The sequence below is a fragment of the Eptesicus fuscus genome, chromosome 22 (genome assembly GCF_027574615.1).
Source record: "Eptesicus fuscus isolate TK198812 chromosome 22, DD_ASM_mEF_20220401, whole genome shotgun sequence".
In the NCBI taxonomy this organism is placed as follows: domain Eukaryota; kingdom Metazoa; phylum Chordata; class Mammalia; order Chiroptera; family Vespertilionidae; genus Eptesicus; species Eptesicus fuscus.
In genome coordinates this window covers 5,442,688-5,457,972 of record NC_072494.1, presented here as the reverse complement: position 1 = coordinate 5,457,972, position 15,285 = coordinate 5,442,688, and the positions used below count along the sequence as shown (strand labels likewise).

Here is a 15,285-nt window from a genome sequence, read left to right as displayed (position 1 = left end):
TTGTGTATCCAATCATCTATTGATGGCCATTCCTGTTTCTAATTTTGGGCTATTACAAATGATAGCTGCTATGGACATTTGTGTATTAGTCTTTATTCCGACATGTTTTTGTTTCTCTTGGCTAAATACCTAAACTTAGGCCCTGGCCATTTAGCTCACTTAGTTAGAACTTTATCCAGATACCCCGGGATTGTGGGTTTCATCCCTGGTCAGGGCACATACAAGAATCAAGCAATGAATGCATAAATAAGTGGGGAAAAATGTTTCTCCCTTTCTCTAAAATCAGTATTTAAAAAAAAATTTAGCCCTAACCAGTTTGGCTCAGTGGATAGAGCGACGGCCTGCGGACTGAAGGGTCCCAGGTTCGATTCCGGTCAAGGGCATGTACCTTGGTTGCGGGCACATCTCCAGCGGGGAGTTTGCAGGAGGCAGCTGATCAGGGTTTCTAACTATCCCTCTCCCTTCCTCTCTGTAAAAAATCAATAAAATATATTTTTTAAAAATTTAAATCACTTGACCCACCATGTATGGGTTTATTTCTGGACTCCATTTTGTCCCATTAATCTTTTTACCAATATCAAACCATCTGGATTATTGTAGTATTATAACAAGTTTTGAAATTAGGTAGGTTAAATCTTCCAACTTCATTCTTTCTCTTAAAAATTGCTTTGAGCCGAAACCGGTTTGGCTCAGTGGATAGAGCGTCGGCCTGTGGACTGAAAGGTCTCAGGTTCGATTCCGGTCAAGGGCATGTACCTTGGTTGCGGGCACATCCCCAGTAGGGGGTGTGCAAGAGAGCTGATCGATGTTTCTCTCTCATCAATGTTTCTAACTCTCTATCCCTCTCTCTTCCTCTCTGTAAAAAATCAATAAAATATATATTTTTTAAAAATTGCTTTGAGCCCTGGCTGGTGTGGCTCAGTTGGTTGTGCATTGCTCCCTGCACCAAAAGGTTGTTTGGTTTGATTCCCGGTTTCGGGCTCAATCCTGGTTTTTTTTTAAATAAATAAAGTCAATAAAATACTTTTTAAAATTGCTTTGATTTTCCATTAATTTTCTTAGAAACAAAAGCCTAGCCAACAGGCAAGTAGTTGGTGTTCATGATTGAATAAATGAACACCAGAATAATTAGAATAATTGTCATGTGTAACTAAAATAACAAATGTTCTAGTGTTCTGAACGTTTTATTGTTCAAAACCACCATGAATCTAGAGTAACTTAAGAAGCCATTGTATAAAGTACCAAGAACTAAAAATCCGGCCCGATTGGTAGGCTGTTCTGAATAATCAAGGGTATTGGATAAAGCTACTCCTGCTTCTTTGGTTATGATTGCAAAGGTATGAGTTGAAATTTAAGAATTATTTGGAGTTACTAGGCAAAGAGAGGAAAGGATAGTCTAGTTAGAGGTAGCCTGGGCAAAGGCTCTGAGGCATGAAAGAACAGGTAATGTGTACTGTTACTATTACAGTACTTACATTTGTGTCAAGGGTGCTAGGAAAAACCAGTAGGCCATACAATTTGCGTACCAGCTTGCCTATATTGTAGTTGTCTGCTTATTTGTCACCTGAGGCCACCAGAGGGAGGCTCTATCCCTTCCCGCTAATCATTCCCAGTACTAGGCACAATGACTGACACTTAGCAGGTACTAAGTAAATATTTAAAAGAAAACTCACTCTACTCACAACAGTTAACAACAAATGTGTGAGGGCTTCTTTCTCCATACCAACTCCTTGGACATACCTGGATGTGTCCTATCGTTTAATTCAGTTCTGACATTAACAACTTGGAGTTAGACTGCACATGTTAAGGGCTCAGACTTCTTACAAGAATACACTCAATCATAAGAGGTGGGTCCCCAGGTTACCCATATTTCTTCTGTCCTACTTGGATACAAATCGGGTGTCCCTGTGACCTCCATCTCCCCTCCCCAAAATCAGACTAAATAATTTGCTATCACAGCTCAGAGAACTCAGGACAACACTTCACTTATTATCACAAGGAATACTATAAAGGATATCCTTTATTATAAAAGATGCAAATTCCCCACTGGTTGGTTCGGTTGGTTGGAGCGTCATCCTGTACATCAAAAGGTTGCAGGTTCAGTCCCCAGTCCGTCTGCATGTGGGAGGCAACCAATTAATGTTCCTCCCTCCACCGATGTTTCTTTCCCTTCCTGTCTCTCTAAAATCAATAAACATATCCTTGGGTGAAGATGTAAAAACAACAACAAATAAACCTGAAACTCTGTGAACCTCAGTGCTCAGGGTTCTTAAGGAAGTTCTATTAGCGACATGATTAAATTATGAGGTCACGGCCCAGCTGGTGTGGCTTCATGGTTGAGCATCAACCTATGAACCAGGAGGTCACAGTTCGATGTCGGGTCAAAGGCACATGCTGGAGGTTGCAGGCTCGATCACTAGTGTGGGGTGTGCAGGAGGCAGCCTACTAGTATTAAGTGATTCTCTCTCATCATTGATGTTTCTCTCTTCTCTCTCTCCCTACCTCTCTGAAATCAATAAACATATATTAAAAAAAAAAAAAAGTAGGGTCAGAATTCTTGAGTATAAATTATACCCCATTGCTGTTCCAAACTTAAGGCAAGGGAGCTGGTTTTTATATACCCATACCCGTCAGTCATCAGTGAAAGAACGCTACCGAGGAGGAAATTCTCAGACACGCCCAGCTCTGGGGGTGTGGGCAGAGTGGCTGCAGTGGCCCTCGGGCAGTTAGCTAAAGTGCTCAACTGAGTCTGGAAGATTCATTTCCAAGACACGTGGCTGGAAGACAGGTTGGTGCTGGCAGCCTGGGGTGGGGGTGGGGCGCACTTGGCGTCTCTCCACGTGGGCCTATGGTGGGGCTGCTTGTTGTGCCTGGCAGCCTAGCATCCAGATGCCAGGAGTAGGTGTTCCGAGAGACAGGAAGTAGAAGCTGCCAGTCTCTTCACACCTGGGCCTGAAACTGGCACTTCACTGGTGAAATCACAGCATCCACCCAGATTCAATAGATGAAGAGGCAGACCCCTTGTCTCAAAAGGAGGCCAAAGAATCTGTGTATCTTCATCAGGTACAAACTATTCACATTCATTCCTTTTATTATTTTTTTTTAATTTTTATTTATTGATTTTAGAGAGAGAAGACGGGAGATAGAAATAGATTGAGATATAGAGGTGAGAGAGAGAAATGTCAGTTTGTTGTTCCACTTTTTTTGTTTGTTAATCCTCACCCGAGGATATTTTTCCATTGATTTTTAGAGAGAGTGGGAGTGGGAGAGACACAGAGAGAGAGAAACATTAATGTGAGAGAGAAACACATCAATTGGTTGCCTCCTGCATGCGCCCCAACCAGGGCCAGGATCGAGCCTGCAACGTGTCCTTGACCAGAATCAAACCCGGGACCCTTCAGTCTGAGGGCCGATGCCCTATCCCCTGAGTCAAAACGGGTAGGACTGTTGTTCCACCTATTTATGAATTCATTGGTTGATTCTTGTATGTGCCCTGACCAGGGATCAAATTTGCAACCTTGGGTTGAACATTATTAGTATGATGCTCTAACCAACTGAGCTACCTGGCCAGGGTTACATGGATTCCTTTTATAAGCAAAATACAATTCTTTCTCCCAAGCTCTCTGAGTATTTCATCCTGCTTTGAGCATCAGGCTCCAGACAGTACATAGCATGACCTTTGGTCACTCCTTGCATGGCTGGCACGCCTGCTGGACTGGAACCGTAGGAGAAGGACCTTTGTCTTTTTCACTCCAACGGGTACTTGATCCACAACAGGCACACTGTGCATACTTACCGAGAGTGCGTTACCTGGTTTCTCATTTTCAGCGAATGAGTCAACACTCAGAGAGGGTAAATTTCCAAAGTTTAGCGAGGAATAGTCAAATTAGGATGTAAGGTCAGTTTGACTTAAAAGTCATTCTGAAAATGTATAACATGGTCTGTATCTCGGTGGGACTTAGAATCTGGTGGAGGGAGGTAAGATTAGGTATAATGAAGAAATGAGATGACAAAGGGTAAGCTAAGGTATTGGCTGTAGGAAGGAACAGATGCACCTGTCAGCTTGAAGAGGTCAAGGTGTGATGAATGTCCAGGTGTGGTCATGGATAGAGCCAAGGATGACTCCCAGCCTCTTAATAATCAGTATTTTTATTGATTTCCGAGTGTAGGGAGCGGCTATAGGGTTAAGCCTCGGACTGACCTGTTGGCAAAGCCACAAACAAGTCCCAGTTTAGAGGACACAGCCCTCTTAGCATAATTAAGCTTGACCTCATGACACTCCCTAGATCCTTCCTGGGTAGCTAATGGGCTGTGGGAGGTGCGGCAAGTGCTGCCAAAACAAGTGAAACTCACAAGAACATTGTAACTATGGTGACCACTACCTTGTTTACCTCTGACTATAAAATAAAGGCTCAGCTTGCAGTCTGGATCTGTTCTGTGGCCTCAGCCAGGCACAGGAAGATCCACCTAGACCCAGCTTATTCTCTTTGTCTTTTCTACATCCTTCACCGCCCTCCCTCAGGCTCCCTGAACCCTTGGCTGTGCTGGCATGGCACATCAGAGAGAAAGGGAGAGGGAGAGATAGAACATCAATGGTGAGAGACTAGGAGAATGATGAAATAGGCACATTTGGAGAAAAGGCTGGATATGAGAATTCAAATTCATGGACGAGCCAACTAGCAGGTAAGGCAAAAACTCTCGATTCAGGAATCCTGTAGAGATCACCTGTTCACTTTCAAGATTTTTCTCTAACAATTTAAAATTGTGGCCCAGCCAGTATAGCTCAGTTGGTTGAGCGCTGTCCCATCACCAGGAGGTCACTGGTTGGATTCCAGGTCAGGGCACATGCCCAGATAGGGGGCTCAGTCCCCAGTGTGGGGTATGCAGGAGAGTAATCAATTAATGACTCTCATCACTGATGTTTTTATCTCTCTCTCCCTCCCCCTTCCTCTCTGAAATCAATAAAAATACATTTTTAAAAAATGTTAGTCAAATATTGGAGAGAACTAGAGTTCAGGATCCAGTCCAATTTTTTCCTTTTTATTGAATTTATTGGGGTGACGAAATTATACAGGTTTCAGGTGCACAATTCCACAACACACCATCTGGTCCCTGTATTGTGTGTTCATCACCCCAAGTCAAGTCTCCCTCTCACTAGCTATCTCCCCTATACCCTCTTCCACCTCCCCCCGCCAGGCTCCAGTCCAGTTTTCTGGTAGGTAACAAAACCTCAAAGGCAATGAACAAGACTAGAATCTGTCCACAAACGTGAGCTACTGAAAATTATTTTTCCTACCGCCTCACTCCCATACCAATATTTGCCTTTTTTGTGTCTGTCTTACTTCATTCAGCATAATGTCTTCAAGGTTCATCCATATTGTAGGATGTCAGAAGGTCATTCCTTTCATTTATTGACTTTAGAGAGAGAGGGAGGTAGAAAGAAAAACATCCATTTGTTGTTCCCCTTACTCTTTGGTTGCTTCTTGTATGTGCCCTGACTAGGGATGGGCATTGAACCCGAAACCTTGGTGCATCTGTACGAGGCTCTCTACCCACCTGAGCAGCCCTTCCATGGCAGCTTCCTCTTTTAAAACAGGACTAATAAGCCCGGCCAGCAGTGGCTCAGTGGTTGAGCACCGACCTATGAACCAGGAGGTCCCTGTTTGATTCCCAATCAGGGCACATGCCTGAGTTGCAGGCTCCATCCCTAGTGTGGGGCGTGCAGGAGGCAGCTGATCAATGAATCCTGTCATCATTGATGTTCCTATCTCTCCCTCTCCCTTATCAATAAAAATACTTAAAAAATAAAATAAAGAATAAAATAAAACAGGACTAACGCCCCCTCTCCCCCCCAAGGCATTTTCTCCTCTTCCCCTCCTTAAACTCTCCCATCAGACAGGAAAGCAGTAACGATGTATAAAGGGTCAGGTTGCATCTCTGCAGGGGCAGGAGGGCCCCATGCAGTAACGCCTCCAGGAGACCAGACAGTTGCGCCCCCAACATGCAGAAGGTGCCCGTTGCAGTTTGAGGGCTGCAAGCTTTTCTGAGTTTTTACCCAGCCCGGGCACCCCGAAGGCCCCCGTGGGCTGTGCTGGGGACCCGAGCGGCGGCTGCCTCGGACCCCTCGGGCTCCGCTGCCGGGGTCGTTTGCAGCTTTGGCCGCGCACCCAACAGCTCGAGGCCCGCGGACGCGCCGGGGCGCCCACGCCTCCGTCCAACAGCCGCGGCTAGAAATGGCTGCGGGCCATGCGCCGCTGCGGCCGTTGGGGCACAAAACCGACGCCTGGCGCCGCGCGGAGGACCAGGGCGCGCCGGGAGCGCGCACCGCTTAAGCGCTGACGGCGCAGGCGCGGCCGCGCGCGCGGTAACGTCACGCGGCGGGACTGCGCGTGCGCGGCCGTCGAGGGCGGGGCCGGCGGGGAAAAGCCGGGTCGCGCTGCGCTATCTGCTCGTCGGCGGCTCTGCGCTCTGCCGGCTGCTTGCGCTTCTTAGTCGCAGGTAAGACTGGCGCCGGCTCCTGCCCAGGCCTGTGAGGCTGGGTACCTGGAGGGTTTCGGGATTCGAGTTGGAGGATAACTCGAAAAGTTAGGCGACTGACATGTTGCCTACATTTTATTTTATTTTATTTTTCCAGGATATTAAAAAGTGACACTGGTGAACCCCAAACAAATACCTCTCCATTTCACCTACCCTTCCCGATATCATCACGGTCCTTGGTACCCAGAGAACAGACATGTCCCTTCGTATAAAAGTGTTTATAACAAGGAAGATGGTTCAGTGTATCAGGTGTTCTCAACCTTGATTGGTTGAGATTTTAGAAAGTATTATATGGTCAAGCCTCCATCCGCCCTAGGCAACACAATGAAATACTCCCTGAGATCAGTGCCTGGACACTGGTCATTATTATTTAAACTGGAGGCCTGGTGCACGAAATTTGTCCACTGGAGGGGGTGTTCCTCAGCCCAGCCTGCGCCCTCTCACAGTCCAGGAGCCCTCGGGGGTTGTCCGACTGATGGCTTAGGCCCACCAGCTGTGAGCCCGGATCCCCGTGTGGGAGCACACTTGACCCTGGTGGTCAGTGCGCTTCACAGTGACTGGTTGTTCCGCCTTTCGGTCGATTTGCATATTAGACTTTTATTATATAGGATATCTGGGTGATTCTTTTTTTTGTTTTGTTTTAAATATATTTTATTGATTTTTTTTAACAAAGAGGAAGGGAGAGCCAAAACCATTTTGGCTCAGTGGATAGAGCAGTCGGCCTGTGGACTGAAGGGTCCCAGGTTCGATTCCGGGCAAGGGCATGTACCTTGGTTTCAGGCACATCCCAGGTAGGGGGTGTGCAGGAGGCAGCTGGTCGATGTTTCTCTCTCATCGATGTTTCTAGCTCTCTATCCCTCTCCCTTCCTCTCTGTAAGAAATCAATAAAATATATTTTAAAAAAAAAAGAGGAAGGTAGAGGGATAGAGAGAAACATCAATGAGAAACATCGATCAGCTGTCTCCTGCACCCCCCCCCCCCCACTGGGAATGTGCCCACAACCGAGGTACATGCCCTTGACTGGAATCAAACCTGGGACCCTTCAGTCCGCAGGCCGACGCTCTATCCACTGAGCCAAACCGGTTAGGGCAAGATTCTTAATGCGCAGTCAGGGTTTTGAGTCCAATGACAAACTGGACCAATGAGAACCAGATGCAACCCACCTTTTTAGGATCGTTCAGCAGGATTCACCAAGTTAGCCTGAAAACACAAAGGCCAAGTACTTCCTGAGAGGCTCAAGTACAGCAAGAAATAGGGGGAAAAGCAGAAAAAACAACCAACCCAGACCATTTTTCAAATATTTTCACTTCCTTAAAGCTCTCCTACATTGAAATCACACCTGTAGCAAGGATTACTGTCAAACCCCACTCATTGGGCCAGACATCCTCGTGGTGTTAGCGGAAAACTGGCCCCTCCTGTAGCACACCACCTACACCTGTGAGTCAGTCCATCGGCCACCTGCCTACATTTTAGCCCAAGTTGTAGCTGAGAGAGACAGGCTTGCAGTCAGAACCAGAACTTCAAGTTCATCGTGGATTATTGGATAGACGTGGGAGCATCCATAGCGTATTACGTGAGACACTTTCTCCCCCTGTGAATTTCATTTTGACTGTGTGTGAACGGGTTCTTGCAAGCGATTTGAATGAGATTGAGGGCTTTAATGAAATGTCAGACTGCTGGGTTGTTTAGTTTGTATCAAAGGAAAAGAAGAGTGAAAGGAAAGAATGGTACCTTCGGGGTACCCTGGGCTGCATTTAGCTGGGTTTGGCAGAGTGCAATTACTTAGGTTTCTGAGCTGTTGGCTGTTGTCTGAAACAAAACGTACCGAGTCAATTCTGTGGACTAAATGCTAACACGGAAAGAGAACGGAGAAAGAACACTTGCTCCCTTTCCTACTGAGCTAGGCAGCTATTTCGTTCCACTTCTTTTGAGAACTGATATATATTTTTTTATCACTCACTGTCCCTTACAACTGATAATTTTTAATTTACAGCCCAGTTGTTGCTGATTCCTGGAAGGATACATCTACATTTTTGTTTCAAGGAAATTTGGAGAGACAAAATGGCACAGAGCAACAACAAAGAGGTAACGGCTGCCCTCCCTAACCTGCTTGTATGACTCTCAAGAGTTATTCTGGCCACTTTAGATATATTGCATTAATAAAATATTACGACTACGCTTTAAAAACGTTTTTTTAAAAATAGGCTACAAGGGAGTTGCATATTTGGCTTGTATTTTATTTCTCTTGGACAGAAGTGCCTTCTGGACTGCATTCCTTTATAATGCTGGTATTTAGGGGCAGGAATAGCTGTTAAGGCTTAATCAAAATTCCTTTTTCCTAACGGGGTCATGTTAAAGAAACGTTCTGGCACCATTATGAGGACTGTTGCAGTAAGCGCATTGCAGTTAGGGGGAGAGACTGGGCTTAACTCCATATACAACAAAGACTAATGGATTTACAGCCTCTGAGCAGAGTGAGGGGCGGGGGTCAGTGGATGGAAAAGAGAGTAGACGTGAAAAGTTGGAGGATTCTTGTTGAACGATTTACAGATTTAACAAGATTCTGGCTGAAGGCAGGCCACGGTGATCAGATATCCAGGGTGGGAAATGAAGACCTTAATCAGAGATAGGGTTTGGTCACATACAAAGGGTAGGGGATGCTCTCTAAACTGACGTAGTAGGAATCTTGCTAACACTGGGCTCCACAGGGTCTAGTCAGAAGAGGTGGCAGAGGAGCCTGACTTCCGGTTGGCCAAGGAGAGACTGTCAATCATGAAGAGTGTCCAGCCTCCTGCCTGCCTGGACTCCAGGCGTTGGAAGTTCACGAAAGATCCCTTGTGGCCAGGCGGCTTATAGTAGTAACTGTTTTATCAAATGCAATTTTCCGTTCAGCTGACTCTGAGCGATAGAAAGCATCAAGCCAGGTTCTTAATAAGGGAGGAGACTCAGGTGGACTGTGGAGGGAATGCATGGCCACCTAATGACTGCAGTGAGAACAGAGGTGGTCGAAGGGCCGTTCGGTTCTGCCAGTTCATTGGCGGAAATAAAGCTCTTTTCTTACCGAATTCCCGAAGTCATGTATGACTTAAAAACACTTTTGTTTGTAAACTTGCAGGGCCACGGTGTGGTGGGTGGTCATTTTGATCTTCCCGTCAAGAAGGCGATTAATTTTTCCCCTCCGCTGTACAGACAGCGTTACAGCTTCGTTAACGACCTAGTGAATCAGCACAAACCCAAGAAGGTAGGTTTTAGTTTCCAAACATTTCATTAAAACTGTCTTATAAAATGTTTTGCCGAATGCAGAAGTCTTGGCTAGTGTGTACACCAGAGACTGTTCGGAAATACCCTCACTAGGAGGGAGAGGGTCATAGAGAGAGAACTAAGCTGGGAGGAGCTGGATGAGCGAAGTGGAATGAATGAGCGCTTGGTTAACATGTGAAGTTAAACAGGACTTATTTCTCCCACCCCCCAGGCTTATAATGTCTCGAGATTTAATTTCCTCTCGTGTACTTTTTTTCTGCCCAAGAGATCCTTCCATACGATGTTTTACTATGGTTTCACTTCTGATACCCACTCCCTGTAAAGGTCTTTGGTCAGACTTGACTTCTCGGGCTATAAACGTCTTTGAAATAACATTGGTCTCATCTACAGGTGGCAGACTTGGGGTGTGGCAATGCTTCCCTCATACAGATGATTAAATCGCACAGTTGCCTGGAACTGATTGTTGGAGTAGATATCAATAAGGATAAAATAGGATCGCAGAGGTAATGCCTAGTTTCTGGAGGAATTGTGCATTGATCTAAAACCAGTGGCACTAGTACACATGCTTAGAGGAAGTGTCCATGTTATGCCAGATTTACAATATGTTAAATGTTAAAATGTGTTGTATGTTACGCACCAAGAGAGCCTCGGGCTCTCTGAGTAATGACTATGCCCTCGTGGTAATTAGCTGTATACGTTGTGAATACGTTTCCTACCAGTGCAGAAAGTGGAGTCTCAATTAAGTAATTAGAATAGTCAGCGCACGGCAAACCCAGTTTCAAAGGGCGAGAATCTAATTAGGTGGATGCTGGACGCCATGGTAACGGCAGAGCCCCAGGCCGCCATCTCTAGTTTGAAGCAGAGCAGCTCTCCAGTATCCTGTATATATTGGATTTCCACGGATTGTTTCAAAAGGGTGTTTCTTTTAAAGGACAAGAAGCGGAAAATCACTGATCCAAAGTGAGCCGGGAGACCAAAAGTATTAAAAAATGAGAGCAATGCCACATATTCAGAACCTTGTTCTGATTGGCCAGTTACTTCCCCCACGGAAGGAGGTTACTCTGGTGTCTGTGGTTGGGGTAACTCTAAACAGCTGCGCTCAAATGCGCTGACGTCTACAATCACGCTTTTGCAGGTGTAGGCTGTCTCCGTTCTCGGGGGAGTATCTGAGCCCCCGGGATCTGAATTTGTCCATCATCTTGTACCACGGCTCTGCTGTGGAGAGAGATTCTCGTCTGCTTGGGTTTGACTTGGTCACATGTATCGAGTTGTAAGTATTAAACGCATTCCTTCAGTATAATTAGAAAAATGTCACTGGGTTCGTCTTACGAAACTCTGTTCCCTGAATGTAATCTGGATTTTTTTATTTGTAAAGAGAATTGCTTGTCGGTTGGGACTGGCCTGTTACCACCCCGTCTCCTCCGGGATGGGGGGAGGGAAGGATGAGGCTGTGTCAGGTCACTGGGACATCCTCCAAGGGGGGCGTACATCAACGGAGAGACAGACACCGTTTTGCTAAGTCAGCTGGGGAAATCGTGCAGGTGAAGCTCGATTTCACGCCATCTTTCCCCGCCGACCCTTCCAGAATAGAACACTTGGATTCCGAGGACCTGGCCAGGTTTCCCGACGTCGTGTTTGGGTACCTGTCTCCGGCCATGGTTGTCATCAGCACGCCCAACTCGGACTTCAACCCCCTGTTCCCGGCAGTGACCTTGAGAGATTCCGATCACAAATTTGAGTGGAACAGGAAGCAGTTTCAGACCTGGTGAGCGCCAAGGTGTTTTGGCTTCTCGGGACCCCCACGGACGTTTCAAATCCTGGGGCGTAAATCTCCATGGATCCGTGACTGACGTGATTTGCTTCCGAAGAGCACGTGCGGCCAAGCCAGTGGGAAGTTCGTTTTCTCTCTCAGGTCCAGGCGGGTGTGGGAAAGGTGTGCCCACCAGGTGTGAGGCGTCAGGAGTGTGAGAGGGGTGCCCTGGCCCAGGGGCATCTCCCAGGGGCTCCACGGGTTCTTGGCACAATCCCAAACCCAAATAGGAGTTGGGATTACAGCCCTTGTGGTGTCCTTGTCCATTCCTCTGCTCGGTCCCACAACATTCCTTGTCTCATGTCCTTGTGGTCCGTTAACCTCGCAGTCATTGCCTGAATGCCCCTCAGAGAAGCAAGCAGACCCCACGCGGTGGCACAGTGTGATGTGTAAGAATCTTTTGGTTCCTCGCATTGTTCGCGTTCTGTTCTACCGGGAATTGCCGTCTATGGAACAGTAGTTCGAGTTGAGAAAAGACCCTGATCTCTCTCGTTTGGATTCCAGGGCCTCAGGGGTGGCAGATTTCTACAATTACTCCGTGGAGTTCACAGGCGTGGGGGAGCCACCGGAAGGAGCTGGGAATGTCGGCTACTGCACCCAGATAGGGGTCTTCCGGAGAATCGGAGCGCCGGCCACGGAATCGTGCGTGGCAGAGCCGTGTGGCCAGCACGTTTATAAGATTGTGAGTGTTCTTTTATTTATTTATTTTATTGATTTCAGAGAGGAAGGGAAGGGAGAGAGAGAGAGAAGCATCAATGATGAGAGAGAATCACTGATTGGCTGCCTCCTGCACAACCCCCACTGGGGCCAAGCCTGCAACCCAGGCATGTGCCCTGACTGGGAATCGAACCATGACCTCCTGGTTCATAGGTCGGGCAGCTGTCGGGACAGACCTGGTGAGTGCATGTATCTCGAAGGGGACCTATTCCTTATCAAGAGTCCCGCAGCAGAGAGGAGTGAAGGCCTGATGATGAGGGGGCCCTGGGAGAAGCCTGCATGCCCCACCGCGGTCAGAGCTTTGACGGGTGGTCTTTTGAGGTGTTGGGCCATCGGCCGCCCTTCTGGAATGCGTCGGGGTCCTCGGCAGGAGGAGGAAAGCCAGCAGACATTTCACTGCTGGGCTCAGGACATGATTTGGAACTGAGCCTCAAGCATCTCAGACCCTTTGGTTTCGGGGAAGAGGTATGGGGAGGAACAAACACATCTCCCTTTTTAATTAGCAACACTTTGCCTTTTTGAGCCCATGTGTCAGTATTTACAATTAGTAGGGTTTGACATTTGCACATACAGTTATTCTTTTTTTTTTTTTTATCCTCGCCCGAGGATATTTTTCCGTTGAGTTTTTAGGGAGAGGGAAAGACAGAAACATCGATGCGAGAGAAACACATTGATTGGTTGCCTCCTGCACAAGCCCCGACCAGGGCTCGGGCCAGGGAGGAACCTGCAACCGAGGTATGTGCCCTTGACTGGAATCGAACCCGGGAGGGTCCGCAGGCTGATGCTCTATCCACCGAGCCAAACCAGCTAGGGCCATACCGTTAATTCTTCATGTGGTATGAAGTTACTACTCATGGCCTGGAACATTGTCCTACATCCTAAGTGTTTTTTTCCCTCCCGGCTTCAGGTTTATTCCGTTTCATATCCGAGTTTACAGCAAAAGGAAATCCGCAAACTCGCATTAGCCAATGAGGTGTCTCGCCAAGTCCAGAGCTTGAGGCAGAGATACGTCTCCAGCCTGCGGATACTGCGGCGCGGCGGTGGGGACGGCCACCGGGTCAGCGACACCGGGCTCGTCCCCTTCTCCGGACCGGTTTTCACAGAACTTGAAAAACGCAAAATCGAGAAGTCTCCCGAACCGTTCCGCTTTGGGAATAAGCTCTACGTCCCGCTGGAGAGGCTGCTCGCCTATCCCAAGGTGAACCGCCTGTGCGACAGCGTAGACACGATGAGAGCGCTCATCGCCGACACAGTGAGGCTGAGCAGGGACGGGTCTGCGGTCAAGGTCGACCTGCGCGATGCCAGTCCGTCCTGAGAGTTGGAGTCTCAGCCAAGGGAGGGCTCGCCGAGGACGCTCTGGTATAGCCATCATCCCAGTAACGTAACTTTGAGATGACTTGACACATTGTTTTTTGAATAGGCTTGTTTTGTTTGCCAGTGTTTGTAGAGAGTTCCTGATATGCTTGGTTTTGGTTGTTGTTGGCATTAAAGAATGTTAAAGGCAGTTGAGCGTTTACAACTTTTTCCCAGGGGGCAAGGGTAGCTTTAAAATCTCTCTAGGATTCGCTACCTCCTTTGGGCTAAATTCTGATCTCTCACAGTTGGCCTAAAACATCAGACAACACAGGAGAGCAGGTGATGGGGGGGGAGGGAAGCTTCGCGATGTGAACACGGTCCGTGGGTTTGGAACGCCCCCTCGGGCAGCTTGCTGGCTGGAACTGGGGTGGAGATAGTGATGGAGGAGAGAGAAGCACCGCTTCAAGTGATGGGGGGAAACAGTGGTTTCAGTGCTACGGCTAACATGGTTTACCTCGAATGTGGGGCATGCCTTTGGGGATATCCCCAAGAGGGAGCACTTCGTATTGCTGAGATCCCACAAGCCGGTAGGATCTCAATGGGAATTTCACCTTGCAAGTCGTCTTCAAAGCTGGTGGCATGCCAGTTAGGCACTGTTCTTGAAAATTAGCTCGGCGCCCTGCCTAATGGCGCGTCCTCTTTGCCTGCATTGCTCCCTTCATCTCTCCCTTCATCTCTCCCCTCTCCATCCCACCCTGTCCGCTGGGACCCTGGCTCTGATCAGTTCATCTTTCCCAGAAACCTGCACTGCTCCCGACTCCCACACCGCAGCCTGGACTCGGCTGCATTGCTTTCGCCGAACAGACGGACTTTCCACTGCTGTGTCTCTGTCCAGCCTTGTCCATCTGTCTCTTTATTTATACTGATCACCCAGACCTTTCTCGTCGGAATCCTCATGAAAGTGAATTCACTGAATCTTTCATTAATCCCATACTAAAGGGAAACATTTTTACCCTGTTTAAGCTAAGTATGAAAAACTGCTTCCAAGTATTTCAAATTACTTAAAATTAGTACTGACAAAATTTTCCTTTGGCCCAGCTGGTGCTGGCTCAGCGGTTGAGTGTCAACCCATGAACCAGGAGGTCATGGTTTGATTCCTGGTCAGGGTTGCAGGCTTGATCCTCAGTGAGGGTGTGGGGGAGGCAGCAGATCAGTGATTCTCATCATTGATGTTTCTGTCTCTCTCCCTTCCTCTCTCTCTCTGAGGTTGATGGAAATGTATTAAAAAAAATTCCTTTGAGCATAACAACATGAAATATGGGGAAAGAAGGGCAGGCACAGGATCACATGGGAGAGGTATGTTTAAACTGAATCACTGAAGCTCAATACCAGAAGGTGGCACACTTTCCCACTTGAAGTAAATGCATTCTTTTGCTTTGAGGACTCCCGATATAAGATGCAAAACAATAACAACAAAAACAACAAACAAAACAAAAAAACACCCCCAAAAGTAGTCATGCCAATTTTCCATAGAGGCTTGAAGCGTTTGCCAGAGGAAAGCACTGCTGAAACGATTTACAGATGCAGTAGTGAAGTCAGTGTCTTCAGAGAAGTGGTTCAGGCGACAGCTCGGCCTGCCTGAGTTGTAACTGCATAGGAACGGG

At 47.5% G+C, this 15,285-nt stretch overlaps 1 protein-coding gene across 2 annotated transcripts; it reads left to right on the top strand.

Annotated features, from left to right (window-relative positions):
• The first annotated feature begins 6,425 nt into the window (after window positions 1-6,425).
• Window positions 6,426-13,829, top strand: HENMT1 (HEN methyltransferase 1). 2 transcript variants are annotated; one of them, XM_008147337.3, is made up of 8 exons: window positions 6,426-6,498; window positions 8,531-8,622; window positions 9,653-9,778; window positions 10,189-10,301; window positions 10,934-11,068; window positions 11,384-11,563; window positions 12,113-12,290; window positions 13,233-13,829. In XM_008147337.3, the coding sequence occupies exons 2-8, from the start codon at window positions 8,599-8,601 to the stop codon at window positions 13,638-13,640; spliced, it is 1,164 nt and encodes a 387-aa protein (XP_008145559.2). In that variant the 5' UTR covers window positions 6,426-6,498; window positions 8,531-8,598; the 3' UTR covers window positions 13,641-13,829. The 2 variants fall into 2 exon arrangements, with proteins under 2 accessions (XP_008145559.2, XP_054567673.1); XM_054711698.1 differs by lacking the exons at window positions 6,426-6,498; window positions 8,531-8,622 and having other exon boundaries at window positions 9,614-9,778.
• The last annotated feature ends 1,456 nt before the right edge of the window (window positions 13,830-15,285 follow it).

Coding starts and splice junctions, on each gene's coding strand:
- HENMT1 (XM_054711698.1), top strand. CDS start 9,614: ATGTATGACTTAAAAACACTTTTGTTTGTAAACTTGCAGGGCCACGGT. Junction 9,779..10,188: donor ATCAGCACAAACCCAAGAAG/GTAGGTTTTAGT, acceptor TCTCATCTACAG/GTGGCAGACTTGGGGTGTGG. Junction 10,302..10,933: donor GATAAAATAGGATCGCAGAG/GTAATGCCTAGT, acceptor ACGCTTTTGCAG/GTGTAGGCTGTCTCCGTTCT.